Source organism: Panthera leo, chromosome E2, assembly GCF_018350215.1.
Source record: "Panthera leo isolate Ple1 chromosome E2, P.leo_Ple1_pat1.1, whole genome shotgun sequence".
NCBI classification, from domain to species: domain Eukaryota; kingdom Metazoa; phylum Chordata; class Mammalia; order Carnivora; family Felidae; genus Panthera; species Panthera leo.
The window spans coordinates 12,644,622-12,665,926 of record NC_056693.1 but is presented as its reverse complement, the minus strand read 5'-3'; the positions used below and the strand labels follow the sequence as shown (position 1 = coordinate 12,665,926).

At 51.0% G+C, this 21,305-nt stretch overlaps 1 protein-coding gene across 2 annotated transcripts; it reads right to left on the bottom strand.

The window, feature by feature from the left end:
- Positions 1 to 400: 400 nt before the first annotated feature.
- Positions 401 to 14,607, bottom strand: PLAUR (plasminogen activator, urokinase receptor). Of its 2 annotated transcripts, none has more exons than XM_042918683.1 (7): positions 13,942 to 14,607; positions 11,986 to 12,096; positions 10,424 to 10,564; positions 3,976 to 4,134; positions 3,278 to 3,412; positions 2,008 to 2,154; positions 401 to 927 (listed from the first exon to the last, which is right to left on the bottom strand). In XM_042918683.1, the coding sequence occupies exons 1-7, from the start codon at positions 13,997 to 13,999 to the stop codon at positions 674 to 676; spliced, it is 1,005 nt and encodes a 334-aa protein (XP_042774617.1). In that variant the 5' UTR covers positions 14,000 to 14,607; the 3' UTR covers positions 401 to 673. The 2 variants fall into 2 exon arrangements, with proteins under 2 accessions (XP_042774617.1, XP_042774616.1); XM_042918682.1 differs by having other exon boundaries at positions 10,424 to 10,567; positions 13,942 to 14,604.
- Positions 14,608 to 21,305: the final 6,698 nt, after the last annotated feature.

Genomic DNA, 21,305 nt, shown 5'->3' with positions numbered 1-21,305 from the left:
TCTCCTGCCACCAGGGCATCAGTGGAGATGTAATCCTGTCCTTATTCCTCACTGCAGTGCCTCCAGGGAGCTCCGGCCATCAGAGTAACCCTCCCATTCATCTCCTGTCTCAGAGCCCCCCTGGGAGAGGCAGATGCTGCTCCTTAGAACAACAGAGTAGTCTTGACCTTTTGGAGCTCGGGAGAAGAGACTGGAAGGTGAGTGCTTGGGTGAGCGAGTTGGAGCCCACAAATCGATGTGGAGGTGGCTTTGGGTGGGAGTCTACATGGGATCGTTCCCAAGGCTAGGGCCTCAAATGCCTCGGTCCTGCAGTGTGACCCCTGATTCCAGGAAAGGTGCCCCCGCCCCGCCTTCATCCTCCCAAAGATAGATGCTACAGAGACGGGAAGATCGGGCCTTGTTCACTGGTATAAAAATCTTTACTTCAGTATAAAATATTAAATAAAACAAATATTAATTAATAATAACAACGATGGTGCAACAATACTAATGTGACAAGACCTCTCCCGCTGGCCTGCAGCCTATCTCCAGCTTTTCTCCTCTGGTTCTGCAACTCTGTGAGACAGGTGTCTTGACAGCTGGGATGGCTGAGACCCACAGAGGGCGCCACACTGGCCTGAGGGAAGGGCAAAGGGTTCCCCTGGATCCAGCCAGGGCAGGGGGAGTGTGGGCTTCAGGTCCAGAGGAGAGTGCCCCCCCACAGTCTGGCACTTATAAGCAGGGTGACGGTGAGGCTGAGGTGGGCAGGACCACGCCGGGCGGCACCCCCCGTGCGTGGCTGGCGATCCAGGACTGGATGGTTACAGCCATTTCCAGAACAGCAGGAGACGTTGAGATGGGTCAGGCTGAAGGCTTCAGCCACGTGGAGACTTTGGCACCATGAGGGGGTTGCACAGCCTCTCACTGTGTAGCTTGGGTTGCCCAGGCCTGAGGAGAGAGAAGGCTGTGTGAGCTCCTGGGGCTAGGCCTGGAATTCTCCCCAGGTGACATGCCACCTTGTGGTGGGTGCCACCTGAAGAAAGCGGCAGTTTTAAATGTGGTCCCTCGGGCCCTTCCAGGGGAAGTGTGAAGTCAAAATTATTCTCATAATAATGTTAAAACAGCATTTGGCTCTTCCGCTCTTTTACGTGTGCAGTGGGGTTTTCCAGAAACCCTGGGATATGTGATCTTGCAGCCGACCGAATACAGAAGCAGATAGGAGGCTCCTGGGGCCCCTGGGTGGCTCAGTCGGTTAAGCGTCCGACTTTGGCTCAGGTCATGATCTCACGGTTCGTGAGTTCCAGCTCCGCGTCGGGCTCTGTGCTGACAGCTCGGAGCCTGGAGCCTGCTTTGGATTCTGTGTTTTCTTCTCTCTCTGCCCCTCCCCCGCTCGTGCTCTGTCTCTCTCTGTCTCTCAAAAATAAATAAAAGTTAAAAAAAACGTGAAAAAAAAAAAAAAACCATAGGAGGATCCAGCTGTCTTCTCTTAAGCCAGGCATTAAAGATATTTGCAAAACGGTAGGCCAATGCCGGTCTTCTCATTAAATGTTTTCGTTGTGGAAAGTGGCATTAAAAAATTTTTTTTAAATAAAAAATATGTTCAGATGGGATGAAGTTTTATTTTAAAATAAATTAATAAATACATCTCACTTTTCACTTCTAATGCCGTAAATATCTACAGAGATCATGGACACAAGTAATGGTTTTTAAGAGAATGAGGAAATTTTGAGATGAAAAACGTGGAGAACCACTGGAATAGAGAGGCGGGTCCAGGATGGCACAGGATGGGAGCCCGTGATGTCCGTAGGAAGTCCCACCCACTTGGGGAAGCCCCGCCCCCAGAGAAGCCCACATTCTGTTGCTGAAACACCCATTTCCTAATGGAAGCCCTAATTCCCGACTACACTTTGCACCCTCCCAAAGGAAGTCCTACCTTTTCCACAGGAAGACCCACCTCTATCAGGGCGACCTCTAGCCCACAGCCTCCCACCCACCACTCTCCTTTCCCAGCCTCCTAGAGGGGCTCACCATTACTGCCAGTGGCTTCCAGACATTGACTCATGGGGCCACGGCAGGCAGTCAGGGAAGTCTCTTCCGAGGAACATCCATGGGTGCTGTTCCCCTCACAGCTGTAACACTGGAGGCCATTCAGAGGCAGGTTTTGAAGCTCCACAACTTGGAAGAAGACAAGGACACAGAAACCAAGGAAATTAGCACGGGGGTCTGGGCAGGTGGGGTGGAGGGGTGTCCCTCCAGGTATTACCTCCCTAGAACTGTCAACTCGCAGCCTAGAGATGTCTTGGAGCCACCTTGTGGTCAGGCATTTGAACGGCACTCTCTTCTGGCGGGTTCTTTATAGAACAGAAATCCCACCTCCCGGCTCCTCCTGAGCCCCCATCTGACCAGGCACTGGGCAAGCAGCTGTGGAAGACCAAAGAGTCCAGCTACCCTGTCCAGTATGGTGGCCACTAGCCAAGTGTGGTTGTTTACATGGGCACTGAAGTTAGCTCGTATTAACTACAGTTCAAAGTTCAGTTCACGTTTCAAGTGCTCAATGGCCAGATGAGGCAGTGGCTACCATATTGGAAGGCACGGGTATAGAACATTTCCATCACTGTGAGAAGTTCTGTTGGACAGTACTGGTTTATAACACGAAGGAGCTGGATTACACTGGAGGGGAGGGACAGGGACACGTTTCCCCGAGGACCATACTTCAAAGCAGAGACCTAACAAATGAGAAGTAGCCAGCTAGGCAAACTCCCGTGGGCGAGACGTGTTCCTGGAGGAGAGGGCACTGCATGTGCAAAGGCGCCATGAGGCAGGATGGAGTTTGGATCAGTGCAGACTGTGAGGCAGACAGGTGCTGATCACATAGGGCATAGGACGGCCTTTGGATTTTATTCTGAGAGCAAGGGGAAGTCGCCGCAGCGACTTGAGGAAGGAGGGGCCCATGCTTGCTCTGGTTTACATTTTTAAGAAATCACTCTTGCTGCTGTGCTGGGCACTGGCTGTAGGGTGCAGGAGTGGAAGCAGGGGGGCCAGCAAGGTTACTGTAACAATGGAGGCAAGGGCTCCAGGTGGCTCAGACCAGGGAGGTGAGCAGTGGAAAGATTCTAGGAAGCATAAAGCATGGGTCTTGGTAAAGGTTTGACGGGCTCATCGAATTCCCACACAACCCATCTTTGAGGACGGAGAGACCTAGAGAGGAGGGGTGGTCTGCGAGTGAGTGGCAGCAGCCTGGGTACACCTCCCTGCCCCGACCCCAGGCCTCGCGTGGCGCGCGTCCCTTGCCCCTCACCTGGACCCCCGTTGCATTTGGTGGTGTTACAGCACCGCAGGAAATGGAAGGTGTGGTTGTTGTGGAAGCCGGTGGGGCCTGGGCAGCCAGGAAGGTTGCCACAGCCGCGGGTGTGGTGCTCATCCCTTGGACTGCCTGTAGGGGGCAGAGGAGAGAGAGATCAGGCTACTGGCCAGGGCTGAGACTGGGTTTGCCCACGGCAGCAGTCATCTGCCCGTTTCCTGCTTCGCGGTTCATTACAGGACCCTCATCTTATTTGGGGCAGCCATTATCTAGCCAAAAGACACATTTTCCACCCCCCACAGGTGTAGTCATATGACTGAGTTCTGGCCAATGTGATATAAATAGATTTTATGCGACTTCCAGAAAGGAGAACCCTCACGAAAGGAAAAGTGCCTATTTTTTGGTCCCTTTTTCTCATTCTTCTTCCTAGAACTTGGACATGAGGTCTGGAGCTCTGGCAGCCATCTTGGACTATGAGGCAATCTTGAGAATGGAAGCAGAGACGAGAAGGCATCTGGGTTCCTGGTGACTGTAGAACTGTCCTAGTGGCCCAGGACTTCGGATCACTAGACTTTTGTGTCACAGAATTAACTTTCTGCCTTGCTTAAATGCTTGTTATTCTGGGGTGGTTGTTAAGTGCAGCCTTGGGACGGGACAAAGCAGGGAGGAGGAGCTGCTGGTAGGTTGGGGCTCACCTTCCAGAGTCCGGTGGGTCACCACCTCCAGGCACTGTTCTCCAGGGCTGCGGCATTGCAGGCTCTGGACCCAGCCTCTCTCACAGCTCAGGTCTGATGAGGCGCAGGAAACACATTCAAGGTAACGGCTTCGGGTTCGGGGAAAGGTGGGAGGCCGACCTGTTTGGGGAGGGGCGGGAGGGTGAGACTCCCTGGGAGAGTCCCGGAGATCTAGTTCCCTTGAAGACTCACTTTAGCGTCAATTCCTCTTCATCTCACCCTTCAGCCAATCATCAAAGCCCTGCCCATCCCACCTCCTGAATCTTTCTAGCATCCATCCCCTCCTTTCCAGCCCCATGACCAGGTCAGACCGCCTTCAACACCAGGTTTGTCTTTGGCCTTCTGGTTTCCATTCTTGCCCCCCAACCCCACCAAGTGCATCCCCACACAGCCCTAGAAGGATGCTTCTAATTTTTTTTTTAACATTTATTCAATTTTGAGAGACAGAGAGAGACAGAGCACGAGCAGGGTAGGGGCAGAGAGAGAAGGAGACGCAGAATCTGAGCTCTCAGCACAGAACTTGGAAGGATGCTTCTAATACTTGAATCCGACTCTGCCTCTGCTCTGCGCAAAACCCCTCCATGGCTCCCCGGTGCCCTCAGAATAAAATCCAAGCTACTCAGCACGGCATTCAAGGCCCATCAAAGTCTGGGTCCTGGCCACCTCTCCTGCCTCATCGCCCTCCACTAGCCCCTCAGGCTCTACCCCTCCACAACTTCCCACAGCCCCTGAGTGTACAGGCAGAACAGGCTTCCTTGTTCCCTACTCTCCCTGTCTCCTCCTACTCATTTTTCAGGCATCATCTCAAATTTCACCTCCTCTAAGAAGTCCTCCCTCACCTCCCAGGCCGGATCAGGTACCCCTCTGGGGTCCCCTTCCAGCCACGCCCACTTTAGATCCTCCCTGGGAGCCCCAGCAGGGTAGGTCCGGGGGGCTGTCTCCATCATTAACTTGTCCCAACACCACCCAGCACAGGGCCAGGGCCAGAGAAGATATTCAATAAATATTTGTTAAATGAATGAATCAACAATTGATCAAAACTCTGCTATCGTTCCCTGTGGTAGCCAATCTCCGAGCCCCCAGGACCCCTCGCTCCTGGTATGCGTGCCCTTATAGGGGCTGACCTGTATAACTAAGAGGAATATTGTGGAAATGATGGCGTATAACTCTTGTGCAAGATCGTAAAAGGCACTGCAACTCCTCCCTGGCTCTCTCTTGGATTCCTTGGTCTGGAGGGGATCCAGCTATCACGTTGTTAGGACACTCAAATACTCCGCGTACTCGTCTACATGGCGAGGAACTGAGGCCTTTTGCCCAAGTCACGGGATCACATCGTCCGTGAGAGTGAAGCTCCCTTTGGAGCCAGCAGTCACCTTGACTACACCTGCATGAAAGATCTAGAATCATCTGTGCAATCATCATCTGAAAGATCTAGAATCATCTAGAATCATCTAGATTCATCTGGAAGTTACTTCCAGATTCTTGACCTTCAGAAACTTTGTGAAATAATACACGCTTAATTTTGTTTCGAGTTTTGGGACAATCTGCAATGCGGCCACAGATAATTAATACACTCCCCAGTTGTGTCAGGGATCCAAGCCTCACTTGATCGATCTGTGAAAACTCGGCCTCTCACCCCTTCTGGTCCAGGCCAAGAGGATGAATTATTTTTCCCTGGAAACACCATAGCCATTTCCTCTGCCCAGGCCTTGGCCCACACCATTCCTGAGCCTGGCATGCCCTCCCCTTCCTGACCCCAAATATCCAAGTTGAGTTGGGGCCAAGTCTTACATCAGAGAGAGGACGGTCTCAGCCCCTCTCTCAACTGGCAGGCCAGCTGCTGGAATTAGGTGAATCATTTACATCCAAAGCCAAATCTTCCCCAACCCTAAAGAAAAGTAACTAAAATTCCAACATGAACTTCCATGAAAACAACAACAACAACAACAACAAACACCATTGGGTTTGATTGCCGTCCCCACTCTCATACCACTCTAGGGTCCCCTGGTGAACTTTTCTATCTCATTCTTCTAAATGTGGGTGATCCTCAGGGCTCTGTCTCGGGCAGTTTTCATTTCTCACGGTACGCGCTCTCCCATGGGGACGCTATCCATCGACCTGATTTCATTTCCATGTGTTTGCTGGGAACTCACTCCAGGCAGGACTTCTCTCTGAGCTCCACATCCGTACACCCAACTGCTTCCTGGAGGCCCCCTGACTATCCCTCAAACACCTGAATCGCTACATGCCCCAAGGGAAGCTCTCCTTCTTCTCTAAACTGGTCCTTCGCTCCTGAATTCCACATCTCTGAGGTGGCCCCGTTCTTCAGTCCCCCAGGGCAGACATCTGGCAGGTTCCTTGATCCTCTGCATCCAGCATCAATTTGGATATTTCTAGTTGCCCCGTCTTCTAGTTCTTTAATCCTTTTGCCGCACGGCACACATCTTTTAAGCACATCTATTAGGCTGTTAATTTCAGTCACTATTCTGTATTTCCTGTTTGACTCTTTTAAAAAACGGACACCACATTTCTGCTAAAATTTATCCTATTCTCTATTTTTTGGACTCTGTTGGTCATGGCTTATTTATTTATTTATTAAAAAAAATTCTTTTTAATGTTTGTTTTTGAGAGAGAGACACACAGAGTGCGAGTGGGGGAGGGTCAGAGAGAGAGGGAGACAGAGAACCCGGAGCAGGCTCCAGGCTCTGAGCTGTCAGCACAGAGCCCGATGCGGGGCTCGAACTCACAAATGGTGAGATCAGACCTGAGCCGAAGTTGGACGCTTAACCGACTGAGCCACCCAGGTGCCCTGATTATGGCTATTTTTAATTTCCCTGTCGGGGCCCCTGGGTGGCTCAGTCGGTTAAGCGTCCGACTTCGGCTCACGTCATGATCTTGCAGTCTGTGAGTTCGAGCCCCGCGTCGGGCTCTGTGCTGACAGCTCAGAGCCTGGAGCCTGTTTCGGATTCTGTGTCTCCCTCTCTGACCCTCCCCCATTATGCTCTGTCTCTCTCTGTCTCAAAAATAAATAAACGTTAAAAAAAATTAAATAAATAAATAAATAAATAAATAAATAAATAAATTTCCCTGTCTAATAATTCTACTATCTGAATCATTACGGGTCTGTTTCTACTGTTGGATTTTTCTCTTGGTTTCCTGTTAATTGGTCCTTTTTATTTTCTTCGGGGTACCTTGTAAGTTTTGATTAGATGCCAGACATCACAATGAAAATTTGTAAAGGCTCTAAATAATGTTATTTTCTTCCCGAGAGGGGTAGGTTTTCTTCCTGCTGACGATCAGATGTAGGCATTTTTAGGGCTGGTCTATTTCAGTTTTGCCCTTACGCCTCGGGTGTGGACTGAGAGGAAAGCGTGGGGTGGTTACCAAGGCCTCTCTCTCTCCAACTTGGCAACTTTGGTCTTTCCAGCATCATATGCCTGCTGGAATCTTTGCTCAGTTCTGTAACTTCCCAGATACTATTTTCTGCTGAGTTTCTTGGAGTTTCACCCTATGCACATACAGCCTGCCAATGACTTAAAAGAAGTTTGCAAATCTGGGGACTCCCTTTTCTGTGGTTCCATGTGTTCCAGGATTTTACCACTCATTTTCTAGACACTCTGGCAGCCCTAGACTCTGACCCTTGTCTGCTCAGCCTAGTGATGATCTCCCTTATTTGGGTTCTATTTCCTCTCCTCAACAGTGAATGGGAAAGTGCACCCAAGGAAACACCCAGCTTGTCTGCATAACTCAACTTCTGTGCTTCCCTTATTTCAAGGATCGTAGCATCTCAACTTCCTCTCTTCATTTGCTGCTCTCCAGTGACCTCAAATAATTATTTATAATTTGTCCAGCTTTTCTGGCTGTGACTGGCAGATTAGTCCAATACATGTGATCCCATCATGACCAGAACTGCAAACCAACCTCCATGTCTAATCCATCACTAAGTCCCGCTCATCTACCTGCTAAATAGTTCTTTTTTAAAGAATATTTATTTATGGGAGCACCTGGGTGCCTCAGTTGGTTGAGCAGCCGACTTCAGCTCGGGTCATGATCTCTCGGTTCGTGAGTTTGGGCCCTGAGTCAGGCTCTGTGCTGACAGCTCAGAGCCTGGAGCCTGCTTCGGATTCTGTGTCTCCCTCCCTCTCTCTCTCTCTCTCCCTCCCTCCCTCGTTCATGCTCTGTCTGTCTCTCTCTCTCTCAAAAATGAATAAAAATTAAAAAAACTTTTTGTTTATTTATTTATTTATTTATTTATTTATTTATTTATTTAGAGACAGACAGACAGCATGAGTGAGGAAGGAACGGAGAGACAGAGGGAGAGAGAGAGTCCCAAGCAGGCTCCACACTGTCAGCACAGACCCTGATGTGGGGCTCGAACTCACAAACCTCGAGATCATGACCTGAGCTGAAACCAAGAGTCAGATACTCAACCGATGGAGTCACCTGGGTGCCCTCTCTGCTAAACCCTTCTTCAACCCACCCCCCTTCTCTCCATCTGCATGGCTGACATTCTAAAATTTTTTTTTTCAACGTTTTTAATTTATTTTTGGGACAGAGAGAGACAGAGCATGAACGGGGGAGGGGCAGAGAGAGAGGGAGACACAGAATCGGAAACAGGCTCCAGGCTCCGAGCCATCAGCCCAGAGCCCGACGCGGGGCTCGAACTCACGGACCGCGAGATCGTGACCTGGCTGAAGTCGGACGCTTAACCGACTGCGCCACCCAGGCGCCCCTACCCACTGTCTTTTTAATAATCTGACTCCTACTCATCCCTCAAGATCCAGCCTAGTCATTGCTTCCTGTAGGAAGACTTCCCTGACCTGAGTCCAGTATTTCCCCCCAAGGGTCCCACAGCCCCAACGCTTCATGCCTCCCGGCCCCGATCACTCTGGTGTCTGTTTCCTTTATCTCAGCCCTGAAAGTTCTGGACTATGTTTCCCCATTACAGCTCTGACCCCTCTGATCTGTTTCCCCATCCTGGCGCTGACTAATCTTAGCAGTCACTGTCTGGTGATGGGTCTCTCACCCCCACTCCCACCCCACTGGACTGTAAGCCCAGTGGTAAGGCCCAAAGCTGTCCCGGTCACCTCTGTATCCCCAGTATCACATAAGTACAGGATGGGGTTTAACCAACTATTCCAGTCACCGCCTGCAGGATAAAATGGCCTTAGAAATGGGGCTGGTATAGTTTTACTACTTACTAAATTACTGAATTGACAGCTGCTGCCCCAAGCTTGCTGGTGGACCCCTGGCCACTCCCAACTCTCTCTTTATTTCCTTAAAATTTTTTTTTTTTGTAATGTTTATTTATTTTTGAGAGAGAGAGAGAGAGGGAGAGAAAGCATGAATGGGGGAGGAGCAGAGAGAGAGGGAGACACAGAATCTGAAGCAGGCTCCAGGCTCTGAATTGTCAGCACAGAGCCTGACGCGGGGCTTGAACCCACGAACCGTGAGATCATGACCTGAGCTGAATGCTCAGATGCTTAACCGACTGAACCACCCAGGCACCCCCCCGCCAACTCTCTCTTTAGAACCCTATGTTCCCAAGATTCATCAGCTAAGGTGGGAGGGGGGTGCTCCAGGAGTCTGTTCTGACTGGTCAGTGCCTTATGCATCAACTGATATCGTTAAATATTTTGAATATTATCTGCAATATTCAATATTTTGAATTATCTGCAATATTCAATATTTTGAATATTATTCAAAATAATATTTTGAATATTAATTATCTAATTAATTAGAATTAATTGAGTCTACTCCATTATTAGTGCTTTCCTTATGCAAATCTAACAGCAAGATGATGCTAGTGACCCTTCCCTGAAAATAAACATCTGGGGGCGCCTGGGTGGCTCAGTCGGTTAAGCGTCCGACTTCGGCTCAGGTCAGGATCTCACAGTTCGTGGGTTCGAGCCCTGCGTCGGGCTCTGTGCGGACAGCTCAGAGCCTGGAGCCTGTTTCAGATTCTGTGTCTTCCTCTCTCTCTGACCCTCCCCCGTTCATGCTCTCTCTCTGTCTCAAAAATAAATAAACGTTAAAAAAATTAAAAAAAAAAAAAAGAAAGAAAATAAACATCTGATTCAGTCCCCGCCAACAGATGGAAGTTTGAGGTCAGGAAGGATGAACAAGAAACAGTGCAAATGCAGGTGCTCTGCTTAACTGACGTCATTGTGACTGGTCTGGACTTAGCCAATTTCCTTCCTCACCAGGTCCAGAAAGAGGAAACGGCATGCATGACCAAGCAACATGGATCCGTTGCTTCCTACCCTCTCCTGTGGGAACTTGAGCCTTTCTAAGGCTTTTTGTTAGACGGGCATTTGCATGGGGGCTGGTGGGGACAGGATCAGGAGAAGGACGAGTTTAAGTCAGAGATGGTGCGGGGGTCGGGGACGGCAAGGGCTGCCCAACTCACCAGCTCTGGGTCGGTTGCACAAGTCAGACCCACACACGGCCTCCGTAAGAGTGATGATCTTCACGCCTGTCCGATAGCTCATGGTCCTGTTGCTTTTCTCTGGGTGAGCACAGCCTCTCTCCACCACCTCCAGCTCGTCACCTACTGTGAGGAATGCGTCTCTGTCACCCCAAAGGCTCCACTGGGCTCAACCGGCCTCTGATACCCCTGGTCATATGGTCACCCACTTCCAGGGCTGACCTCTTCTCTTGGGGCCAGCTGTCTCCCCTCTCCCCCTCCCAGCACAGAGAACCTACTCTCTCTTAGGGACAACACTGTTGTGGAGAACTTCTGGATCCATCTACCCCTCCTGCCCAGCTTAGCAGTGAGATGCCTCTAATAGGATTTTTTTTTTTTTAAGCAGGCTGCATGCCCAACGCTGGGCTTGAACTCACGATGCTGAGATCAAGACTCAAATGCTCCACCAACTGAGCCACCCAGGCTCCTCTCTAATAGGAATTTTTAAAGGAAAATGTTACAAGCTTGCCAAATAGTATAAGAGAGTGATATAGTAAATATTGTGTATCTGTCACCAAACTTTATAAAGTATTAGCATTTTGTTTCAGATATTTTTAAAAAGGAACTTAAATTTAAAAGATACATTTAGGGGTGCCTGGGTGGCTCAGTCGGTTAAGCGTCTGACTTCAGCTCAGGTCATGATCTCAGCCTGTGAGTTCGAACCCCGCGTCGGGCCTCTGTGCTGACAGCTCAGAGCCTGGAGCCTGCTTTGGATTCTGTGTCTCCCTCTCTCTCTGCCCCGCCCCTGCTCATGCTCTGTCTCTCTCTGTTTCCAAAATAAATAAAAACATTAAAAAATTTTTTTTTAAGATACATTTAAAGTCTCCTGATCACTCCCCCACATCCATTGCCCTTATGCCCTGCCCAGAAGCAACTACTGGCACAGACAATTCTCACACTGGGTGTGCCTAACATACTGTTGTTTATTTGGGCAGTGTTTATTTATTGTATATTGTTACATACTATTTACATTAAAAGGTATCATACTCTGCAACGTGCTTTTTCTCTCTCAACCTTATGTTTTTTGAGATGTATCCACTTTAATGCCTACAGCTCTAGTTCCTTCATTTAAACTGCCTGCAGCATTCCATTGTGTGCTTATGCCATGTTTCTCCTCTGCTGATGACTAATCTGTATCACAGACGTCACTGCTGAGAACCTTCTTATACACGTGTCTCTGGGCACGTGTGTCCAAGGTTCTTCGGGCTTTCTATATTCCTAGGAGTTGAACTGCTGGCTGTGGGGTATGCTAATCTTCACCTGTACGAGATATTGCCAAATTGGTCTTTGCGGGGGATGCACCAATTTACCCCCGCTATTAACAGGGTCTGCAGCCTCACATTCTCATCCATTCTTTGCTTTGTCAGTGTTTCGAATGCTTGTCAATCTGGTGGGTGTGAAATGGGGTCTCCTTGTCTTTTTCCTTTGCACTTCCCTGATTACTGGTGAGATGAGGGTTCTTGGCCACTCGAGTTCCCTGCAGGAACCAAGTGCGGGAATCTCACCTTCCCACATGCGCATGACCGTGGTCCTGCAGAGGTCCTGGCCCGGGGCACACTCTTCCACCTGGCACTTCCCGGTCCTCCCACACAGCATGCACTGCAGGCCCCAGGAGGCTGGGGGAAGAAAGAGGAGAGGGAAGATTGTTATAGCTCCGTGCCAGGGTCCCCCCTTGCCCCTTCATGCCCCAATACCGGGACCAAGTCTCCAGGCCCTGTGCACTCAAGTTTATGCTCCGCGTTCGGCCCGACCTTTAGTTACAACACTGGGTTCAGGCCAGCTGCTTCCAGTCTATCTCTAGCCCCACGTTGTATCTACGTCCCCCTACCCTAAAGTTCTATCCCCGCCCACAATACCTCTCTAAAGTCCCGCCCTGGCTCATTTTCCCTTGAATTCGGTACCCACGCGGGGCCAATCCTGAAAGTCCAGTCCTCACCCTCTGTCCATCTGGACCGTCTAGCCTAACTGCAGTTTAGGTGCTTCCCCCCACCGCACCGGGCCTCGGTCTATTCTGCCTCTCAAGCTCTCCGAGGGGCGGTCTACGCTCACCCTACTGCAGCTGATCTTCCTTCTACCCCACTTCCCCGTGCCTTCCACCAACTATCCCCCCGTTAACGACCCCAAACTCTACTCTTTTCCCAAAGTTCTCTCTCCGACCATCAGCCCAGGCCAAAGTTCTAACTCCGCCCACCAGACCTCTGGAGGTTCTAACCCCCACTACTGTAGCCTCGGTCTAAGTTCTCTCCGGGCTCACCGTGAGCTCCTCCCCCGAAGCGCTCTCCCCGCCCACAGGCTCCTCCCCCAAAGCTCTCTCCCCGCCCACAGGCTCCTCCCACGAAGCTCTCTCCCCGCCCACCGGCCCCTTCCCCGATGCTCTCTCCCCGCCCACCGGCCCCTTCCCCGAAGCTCTCTCCCCGCCCACCGGCCCCTTCCCCGAAGCTCTCTCCCCGCCCACCGGCCCCTTCCCCGAAGCTCTCTCCCCGCCCACAGGCTCCTCCCACGAAGCTCTCTCCCCGCCCGCCAGTTCCTCCCGAGGTTCTAGCCCCAGCCCGCTCCACGTCCTGCGGTTATAACTCCGCCCACTAGCTCCGCCCCAGCTCCTATCCCCGCCTACCAGGCCTCCCCTGCAGTGGGTCCCTTCCCCACCCCAAATTCGCACTCCCCTGGAGTCATTACTCATTCTTGGCCACGAATGATCCGGAGAGCTTTTCGGGTTATTCAGTGTCGAACCACCCCGCAACCCCCGTTCCCGCCCCGCCTTGACTCAGTTCCTTCTCAATTTCCTCTCGCTTTTCAACCCTCTCCGGTACATTTACGGGGAAAAAGAGTAGAGAGGGTAGCGTCGGCCAGGGGACAGTGAAAGCAAAGGTCCTCGAGGTTCGAGGGACAAGCCCTGGATCCCAAGCCCCTGCCTCCGCGACGTTCGGCCTCCCTAGACCTCTGGTAAAATGAAGCTCCGTCCTCCCTGTCTTTCAAGCGGCTGGTCGGTGGGGGGAGATCCGACAGCGTGGAGAAGTCTGCGCAACGTTCCTGCTGCGGGGTCAGAATCCCACTTACTCAAGGGCTGGCTGTGTGACCTCGGACCGGTTACTTAACCCCTCTGTGCCGGTTTCCTTCTCTGAAGCAGGGCTAAGACTAGTCCAGCCCGTCCAGTTTGAAATTGCAAGGAAAGCGCTTAGAAGAGCGGCCGGAATAAAGAACGCACTCACTCAACGGTGGCTGTGGTTAACTACACGCCTTCGCTCGACTAATATTGCCTGAGCACCTACTGTGGGCCGGGTACGGTGCTGTGTGGGGCTGCAGACAGCAGGATTATTATTTGAGTGTGTGGGTGGGGGGTGCTGGAGACTGAGCCCTCGCCCTCCAACCCGTCGAACTCTGAGGCCACCGCCCTCCCCCACCCTCTCCTCTAAGTTCAAGACCCAGCTCCCCGCTCAGAGGTTCCGGCATCCAGTCCCTACCTGGAATGCAGGTCTGAAACAGCAGCAGCAGCAGCGACAGCAGCAGCGGGCGGCCCATGTCTGGTGGCAGCAGGTCCTGTCGGCGGCCTCCCTGCACCTCTCAGTCTGGCCTGGGGAAGTAGACAGTTTTGTGGCCCCGGGGCTCCTCCCAGAGATTTTGCGAAAGAGCGAGTCAGCCCCAGATGCGTGGGTGACTCCCTCTCCTCCCCCCACACCCCTCCTCCTCAAAAACTTCCTTTGCCAGGGCGCGGCCGGCCAGGAGTAGGGGGGCTGGCTCTGCTCTGACTCATGTGTAGTGGTCACGGGCCGTCTCCAGTCAGCCGAGGTGCAAATTCCAATTCTCCTGCTTCCTGCTATGGGGCCTCGAGCGAAGGACCTCAGCGGGCCGGTTAAAACTCCTGATGGGACATTTGATCATCAGTTATTGTTAACGATTTTTGTTAGTTTTGTGAGAAGGGATAATGGTGTTGTGGTTATGTGGGGAAATGTCTTTATCATTAGAGATGCACGCGGGAATATTTGGAGGTGGAATAATGTAATGTCTCTAATTTGCCTTAAAACACTTGAGCCAAAAAAGTAGATCTTGCTGTTATGAAAATGGTTTTGCGGTTATGCGAGAAATTGTTCTTAGTTTTTAGAGACGTTAACTTAAATATTTAGAGGTGAATGTCACTGATGTCTCAGTTTACTTTAAAATGCTGTAGGAAACAAGAAAGGCAGAATACTTGCATCAATTATATCAGGGTAACCAGGGTAACTGACTTGCCATTCTGTCTCCTTTTCTGTGTGTTTGTAATGGTCCCTAATAAATTTTTTAAAAAGTAAAATAGGGGTGCCTGGGTGGCTCAGTTGGTTGGGCGTCCGACTTCGGCTCAGGTCATGATCTCCCAGTTCGTGGATTCGAGCCCCGCGTCGGACTCTGTGCTGACAGCTCAGAGCCTGGAGCCTGCTTTGGATTCTGTGTCTCCTCTCTGCCTCTCCCATGCTCATGCTGTCTCTCTCTCTCTCTCAATAATAATTAAATGTTAAAAAAATGTTTTTTTTAATAAAATCACATGTAAAAGATGAAACAGTCTAGTGTCTCCATCTCGGGGTGCTTCTGACCGACCAATCAGAGCAATTTAATGCAGGTGGAATGTCTGAGGTAGTTGCTGGTCCCCAAGGAAGGCTCAACAAATTCCTTCAACATTTACCAAGGACCTACTTTGTACCAGGCACTGGTCTGGGGACTGGGGACACAGCAGGAAACAAAGCAAAGTCCCTACCCTTGCCAATGAGGAGTAAACATGTGTTGTTTAATCTACGGTTGTCAGGCAGTGATAAGGAAGGTGGAAAGCAAACCGTGGTGAAGGAAGTGCAAGGGCACAAGTGAGGCATGGCTAGTTTAAGTGGGGTGATGCGGAAGAGCTTCCCTGAGCAGGTGGCCTGTGAGCAGAGGCTGAATGTGGTGAGGGCAGAAGCTGGGTAGATGGCCCAGGAAGAGTTCCAGGGAGGGGCCGCAGCCAGTGCAAAGGTCCTGAGGTGGGAGTGTACTGGTGGGATCAAGACCAGGAGAGTGGCCAGTGTGGCTGGAACAGAATAAGGGAGGGAAAGAGGAGTAGGCAATGGGTACGTGGTACTCCCTCTACCGCTCTAATAACAGGTATTGCATTATTATTCTTACTAATTCATTGAAGCCTTAAGGTAATAATTTTAAGGTAAAGTAAGAAGAGTCACCCCAAAATCCTATCTTCTAAGAGGCAGTAGAGCCTAGTGTTTGTTTTTTTCACATTTATTTATTTTGGAGAGACAGGGTGAGACAGAGTACACGTGGGGGAGGGGCAGAGAGAGGGGGGGACACAGAATCCGAAGCAGTCTCCAGGCTCTGAGCTGTCAGCACAGAGCCCCACGCGGGGCTCGAACTCACAAACCGCGAGATCGTGACCTGAGCCGAAGTCAGGCACTGGTCCTACTGAGCCACCCAGGCGCCCCTCCATGCCTGCCTTTCTTTCTATCTCTCGGCCTCTTTCTCTCTGTGACTCGTTCTCAAGTGACACACACCTGTGAGGTCCAGTGACGTGTCATGAGAGGGGGCGGGCAGGAGGCTGGTTCCATGTACAATCCCAGAGAAGCTCCAGGAATGTCAGCTCCTTCCTCCTCCTGACTCACCTGGGCCTCGCCCCTCTCTTCCTTGACTGCTGGGCCCTGAGGGGGGCCTGCAGGTTTCGGGGGCTTCCCCTAGCTGAGGAGAGGAGACTCTCATGCAGAGTCAGGGAGAAAGACCGTGAGAGACAGAGACACAGAGAGGGAGAGACGGTGAGAGGGACAGAGTGACAGATGGCGGGGAGGAGAGGAGAGGGGCCATGGACAGACTGATTCAGGGGCAGCCAGACAGGGAGAGAGATCTCTTCGCCTGAGAGGACGGAGACGGAGAGAAATAGAGGCACAGAGACAGAGAGAGGCAGACACAGAGGCAGAAGCAGAGGGAGTTGGAGAGCACGACACCCAGTTCCTTCAGAGAGAGCAAGGGGAGACACAGAGACCGCGTGTGTGAGTGCATACCCACGACCCCCTCAGCTTCTTGCCACCAGCCCGAAGCCCCTGACCTGGCTGTCAGTGGGGGCACGGCTGTGGCTCCAGGGGACACTAATGTGGCTTTCCCATCCCGGCCTGGCCACCTCCCAGATGTGGTGACATCACCTGTCAGGGCCTCCCTCTGCAAAAATGGGCAATGAAAGAGGAACCCCACCCACCCACCCACCCCAGGAAGTGAAAGAGCTGGGAAACTCCTGAACTCCACACCCCTCTTTCCCCATTTTCCAGGCAGAGAAACTGAGGCATAAAGGAGAGACTTTATTTATTTAAAAAATCGTTCTAATGTTTATTTATTTTTTATTTATTTAAAAGAAATTTTAATGTTTATTTATTTTTGAGAGAGAGAGACAGAGCGTGAGCAGGGGAGGGGCAGAGAGAAGGAGGGAGACACAGAATCCGAAACAGGCTCCAGGATCCAAGCTTCCAGCACAGAGCCCGATGCGGGGCTCGAACCCACAAACTGCAAGATCATGACGTGAGCCGAAGTTGGACGCTTAACCGACCGAGCCACCCAGGAGCCCCACTGAGGGCTTTATCTTTACAACTTGGTGAATCCTCACAGGATCTTGTTTTGTAGTTGGGGGAACTAAAGTTTAAAAGAGCATGATTGGGGGCACCTGGGTGGCTCAGTCCATTAAGCGTCCGACTTCGGCTCAGGTCACGATCTCGTGGTTCGTGAGTTCAAGCCCTGCGTCAGGCTCTGTGCTGATGCCTCGGAGCCTGGAGCCTGCTTCGGATTCTGTGTGTCTCCCTCTCTCCCTGCTCATGCTCTGTTTCTCTCTGTCTCTAAAAAATAAATAAATGTTAAAAAAAATTTTTTTTAATAAATAAATAAATAAATAAATAAATAAAAAGGCATGATTGGCTGAATAATGGCAGCCACAAATCTCCAGGTCCTAAACCCTGGAATCTGTGAGTGTTACTGTTTGCGTAAAAGGGGTCTTTGCATTTGTGATTAAGTTAAGGATCTCAAGATGGAAACATTATCTAGATGACCCTTGTGGGCCCTTGATGTAATCACAAGTGTCCTTACAGAGGGAGGCACATGGACATTTGAATATACACAGAGGGGAGGAAAGCAGGGTCAGAAAGAAAAGACACTTTGCTGCTGGTATTTATTTATTTATTCATTCATTCATTTATTTAGAGAGCATGAGCAGGGGAGAGGCAGAGGGAGAGGGAGAGAGAGATTCCCAAGCAGGCCCTGCACCATCAACACAGAGCCCAACACGGGGATCGATCTCACGAACCCACAAGATCATGACCTGAGCTGAAATCAAGAGTCGGACACTCAACGGGCTTGATTTTGTCCCTTTAAGACTGGTTTTAGATTTCAGATCTCCAGGGCTGTAAGAGAGTACATTTCTGTTGTTTGAAGCCGCTAAATTGATGCTAATTTGTTACAGAGCCAACAGGGAACTAATACCAGAGGCTGTCACTTGCCTGTAATGGCCCGTGGGCACAGAGTCAGGATTTGGACCCAAGCTGCCTGGCTCCAGGGCCCACGTGCAAAACCATCACGGTGAACGTTGCCGCTCTGGGGGGGGACAAGAACCAGGAGCCGGAAGCCCCCAGCCTCTTTCCATCCGTCCTCCACTGGTGTTCTTGGCCGTGCCTTCCCCTGGCTTCTGGGGCAGGGGTGACTTGGGGAGGGGAGAAAAGATCTGCTGAGTTAGTGCAACAAAGACAATTTCCCCGTGTCTAGCACCTTGCAGCTCAAGTAACACCACTAAGTTGCAACAGCAGAAATAATCATTTTGTACTTCAAGGGCTAATGTTGCTAATAGATAAAGAGCCCTGATTGAGGGTTGACTGTGTCTTCCTTGGCCTCTCCAGTCCCCCTCCCCCCATAAAGAAAGAAAGAGATCTATTGAAATCCTAACTTCTAGTACTCAGAATGTGACCTTATTTGGAAATAGGGCCGTTGTTGATGTAATTTGTGAAGATGGTGTCATAGGGGAGGAGGCGGGGCCCCTAATCCAAAGCGGCTGGTGTCTTCATGGGAAGATCATCACATGAAGACAGAGACACAGGGAGAAGGCCATGGGATAAAGGGAGCAGAGACTGGAGTCAGGGAGCTGCAAACCAAGGAATACCAAAGATCGCCAGCAAACCAATAGAAGCTGGCAAGAGGCAGGAAGGACTCACCCAAGAGGGTTTCAGAGTAAGCAGGCCTGCTGACACCTTGCTTTTGGGTTTCCAATTTCAGTTTCCAGCCTCCAGAATTGTGAGACAGCACATTTCTGTTGTTCTTTTGTGCATTTCTGTTGTTCTTTTTTTTTTCCCCCTGAATTCAGAGTAATGCCTTCTAGGGCTACAGCAGCTAGTCCTGGCACTTTTTTTTTTTTTTTTTTTAATTCTTTTTTTGGCGGGGGGGAAGAGAGAGAGCGAGCGAGTGGGGGAGGGGTAGAGAGACAGAAGGAGAGAGAATCCCAAGCAGGCTCCTGTGCGGAGCCCGATGCAGGGTCAGCCGGGCACTTCTGTGATTCTGAGTCATCCTGTCCGAGGCTCCTGGTTGCCGCAGCCTCAGGAAACTAACACGGCTCCCAAGAACCAGCAGAAAATTTGCAGAGGACCTAAGAGGAAGCATGAAAGCGATACTATGATGCGATTCGCATCTGTTCGCTTTTGCTGTGTTGCACCACCCCAAAATGTGGCGGCTTAAAACAGCACATATTACACTCGAAGGCTCTGCGGGTTGGCCGGGCCCAGCTGGTCCGGGCTGGCTCGGCTGGGCCTGACTGGTCGTGGATGGCCTCACTCGTAGGTCCTCGCTGGGCGGGCTGGGAGGACCGGAGCCTTCCTCTGAGTGGTCTCCGCCCTTGCAGGAGGGGAGCTCTTTCGTACAGTGGCAAAGGGGTCGCAGCAGCAAGACGGTGACAACAGAAGCTGCAAACTCTCCCGAGGCCAAGACTCAACTCATGCAACATGGCTTCTGCCACCTTCTATGGTCAAAGCAAGTTCCGAGATTGGCTCAGAGTGGACGAGAGGGAGTTAGACTCCATCTCTCTCTCTCTCTTTTTTTTTTCAAGTTTTTATTTAAATTCCCATTAGCATACGGTAGACTCCATCTCTCTCTGTCTTTCTTTTGATGTTTATTTATTTTTGAGAGAGAGACAAAGAGGGAGACACGGACTCCGAAGCAGGCTCCGGGCTCTGAACCGTCACCACAGAGCCCGACGTAGGGCTTGAACTCACAAACTGCGAGATCGTGACCTGAGCCGACGTCAGACGCTTAACCACAGAGCCGCCCAGGTAGACTCAGAGTTCATGGCCATTTCCATCCTACCACGGCCCTTTCCCCTCCACGCTGGCAAAAATAAAACCGAGTGATGATACGCAGAGTCGGTGAATCTGTGCGGAAGCCGACGCTCCCTGACGCAGCTGGTGTGAGCATAAATTGGTACAATCCCAGGAAGGGTGATTTTGCAATTGTTCTCAAAATGACAAATGGAGACAAACCTTTTGACACAAACCACTTACCGCGTGGGGGAACTTGGGGCGTGTGTGAAACTATCGTGGTGCAAAGTTCTTTGTTGCCACAGAGTTTGTAATCACAAACTGAGGGAAAATACAGAACTGTACGAAGGTCCACTTATCGAATGGAAGAAAAGAAGGAAAGAAGAAGCTGTAACTCTGGTTACATTATTTTCAGGTGGAGAATTTTAGGGACGGGACGGTGCTTCAGTTTACTCTGTGGTTTGAGCATTGAAGGGGGGTGTGCGTGGGCCCACAGGCTTGTGTGGACATTACATAATTCCTCCTATGTCCCCTCGCCTCTGGGTTTCATTTTGTTTTGAATATATATATATATTTTAAAGTTTATGTATTTATATTGAGAGAGAGAGAGAGTGCATGTGTGAGTGGGGGAGGGGCAAAGAGAGAGGGGGAGAGAGAGAGAATCCTAAGCAGGCTCCGCATTGCCAACGCAGAGCCCGATGTGGGGGTCCACCCCACGAACCGAGACATCATGGCCTGAGCCGAAATCAAGAGTCGGGTGCTCAACTGACTGAGCCCCCCAGGTGCCCCTCACCTCCAGGTTTCAAAGTAAGGGCAAGAACATGTCCTTTGCCTGCCTGCCTGTCCTTCACACACTTTACCTCGTGTTTGTGCAACTCCAGGCCCGTTTGCGGAGCCTGAGTTATCAGCTAACCTTTGAGGAGATAGGAGATACGTTTGTAGTCACAAAGCACCAGAGGGACAAAGGTCCCTCCTCCCGGACTCCAGACTCCAGACTCCAGACTCCAGACTGGGGCACCTGTTCTCCCTTCTTCCCTCTTCTCCTGGACCAAAGGGTTCTGGGTCCACTGAGAAGGCGGTGGACCTCCTCCAGAAGCTTCTCCCTGCCACAGCACCCTGTCAGGCTCCCTCCTCCCTTAGGCCCAAGCTGCTTTTTTTTCTTTTTTTTTAATTTTTTAATGTTTATTTATTTTTGAGGGAGAGACGGAGTGCGAGTGGGAGACGGGCAGAGAGAGAGAGGGAGTCACAGAATCCGAAGCAGGCTCCAGGCTCCGAGCTGTCGGCACACAGCCCGACTTGGGGCTCAAACTCACGAACCGTGACTTCATGACCTGAACCAAAGTCGGACGCTGAACCGACTGAGCCACCCAGGCGCCCCTCAAGCTCCTTGATTATACCCGCTGATTGAGGGCCCCGCCTGGACTCTAGGGAGCCCAACAGGCCTGCGGCTGACCTTGGACTGGCTCTTTTTCTTGTTTGGGATCTCTCCTCTGAGCCAAGGGGAGAGGCCAGCCCCAGCCTTGTAGGGCACACTGCTAAATGTGCTAAAT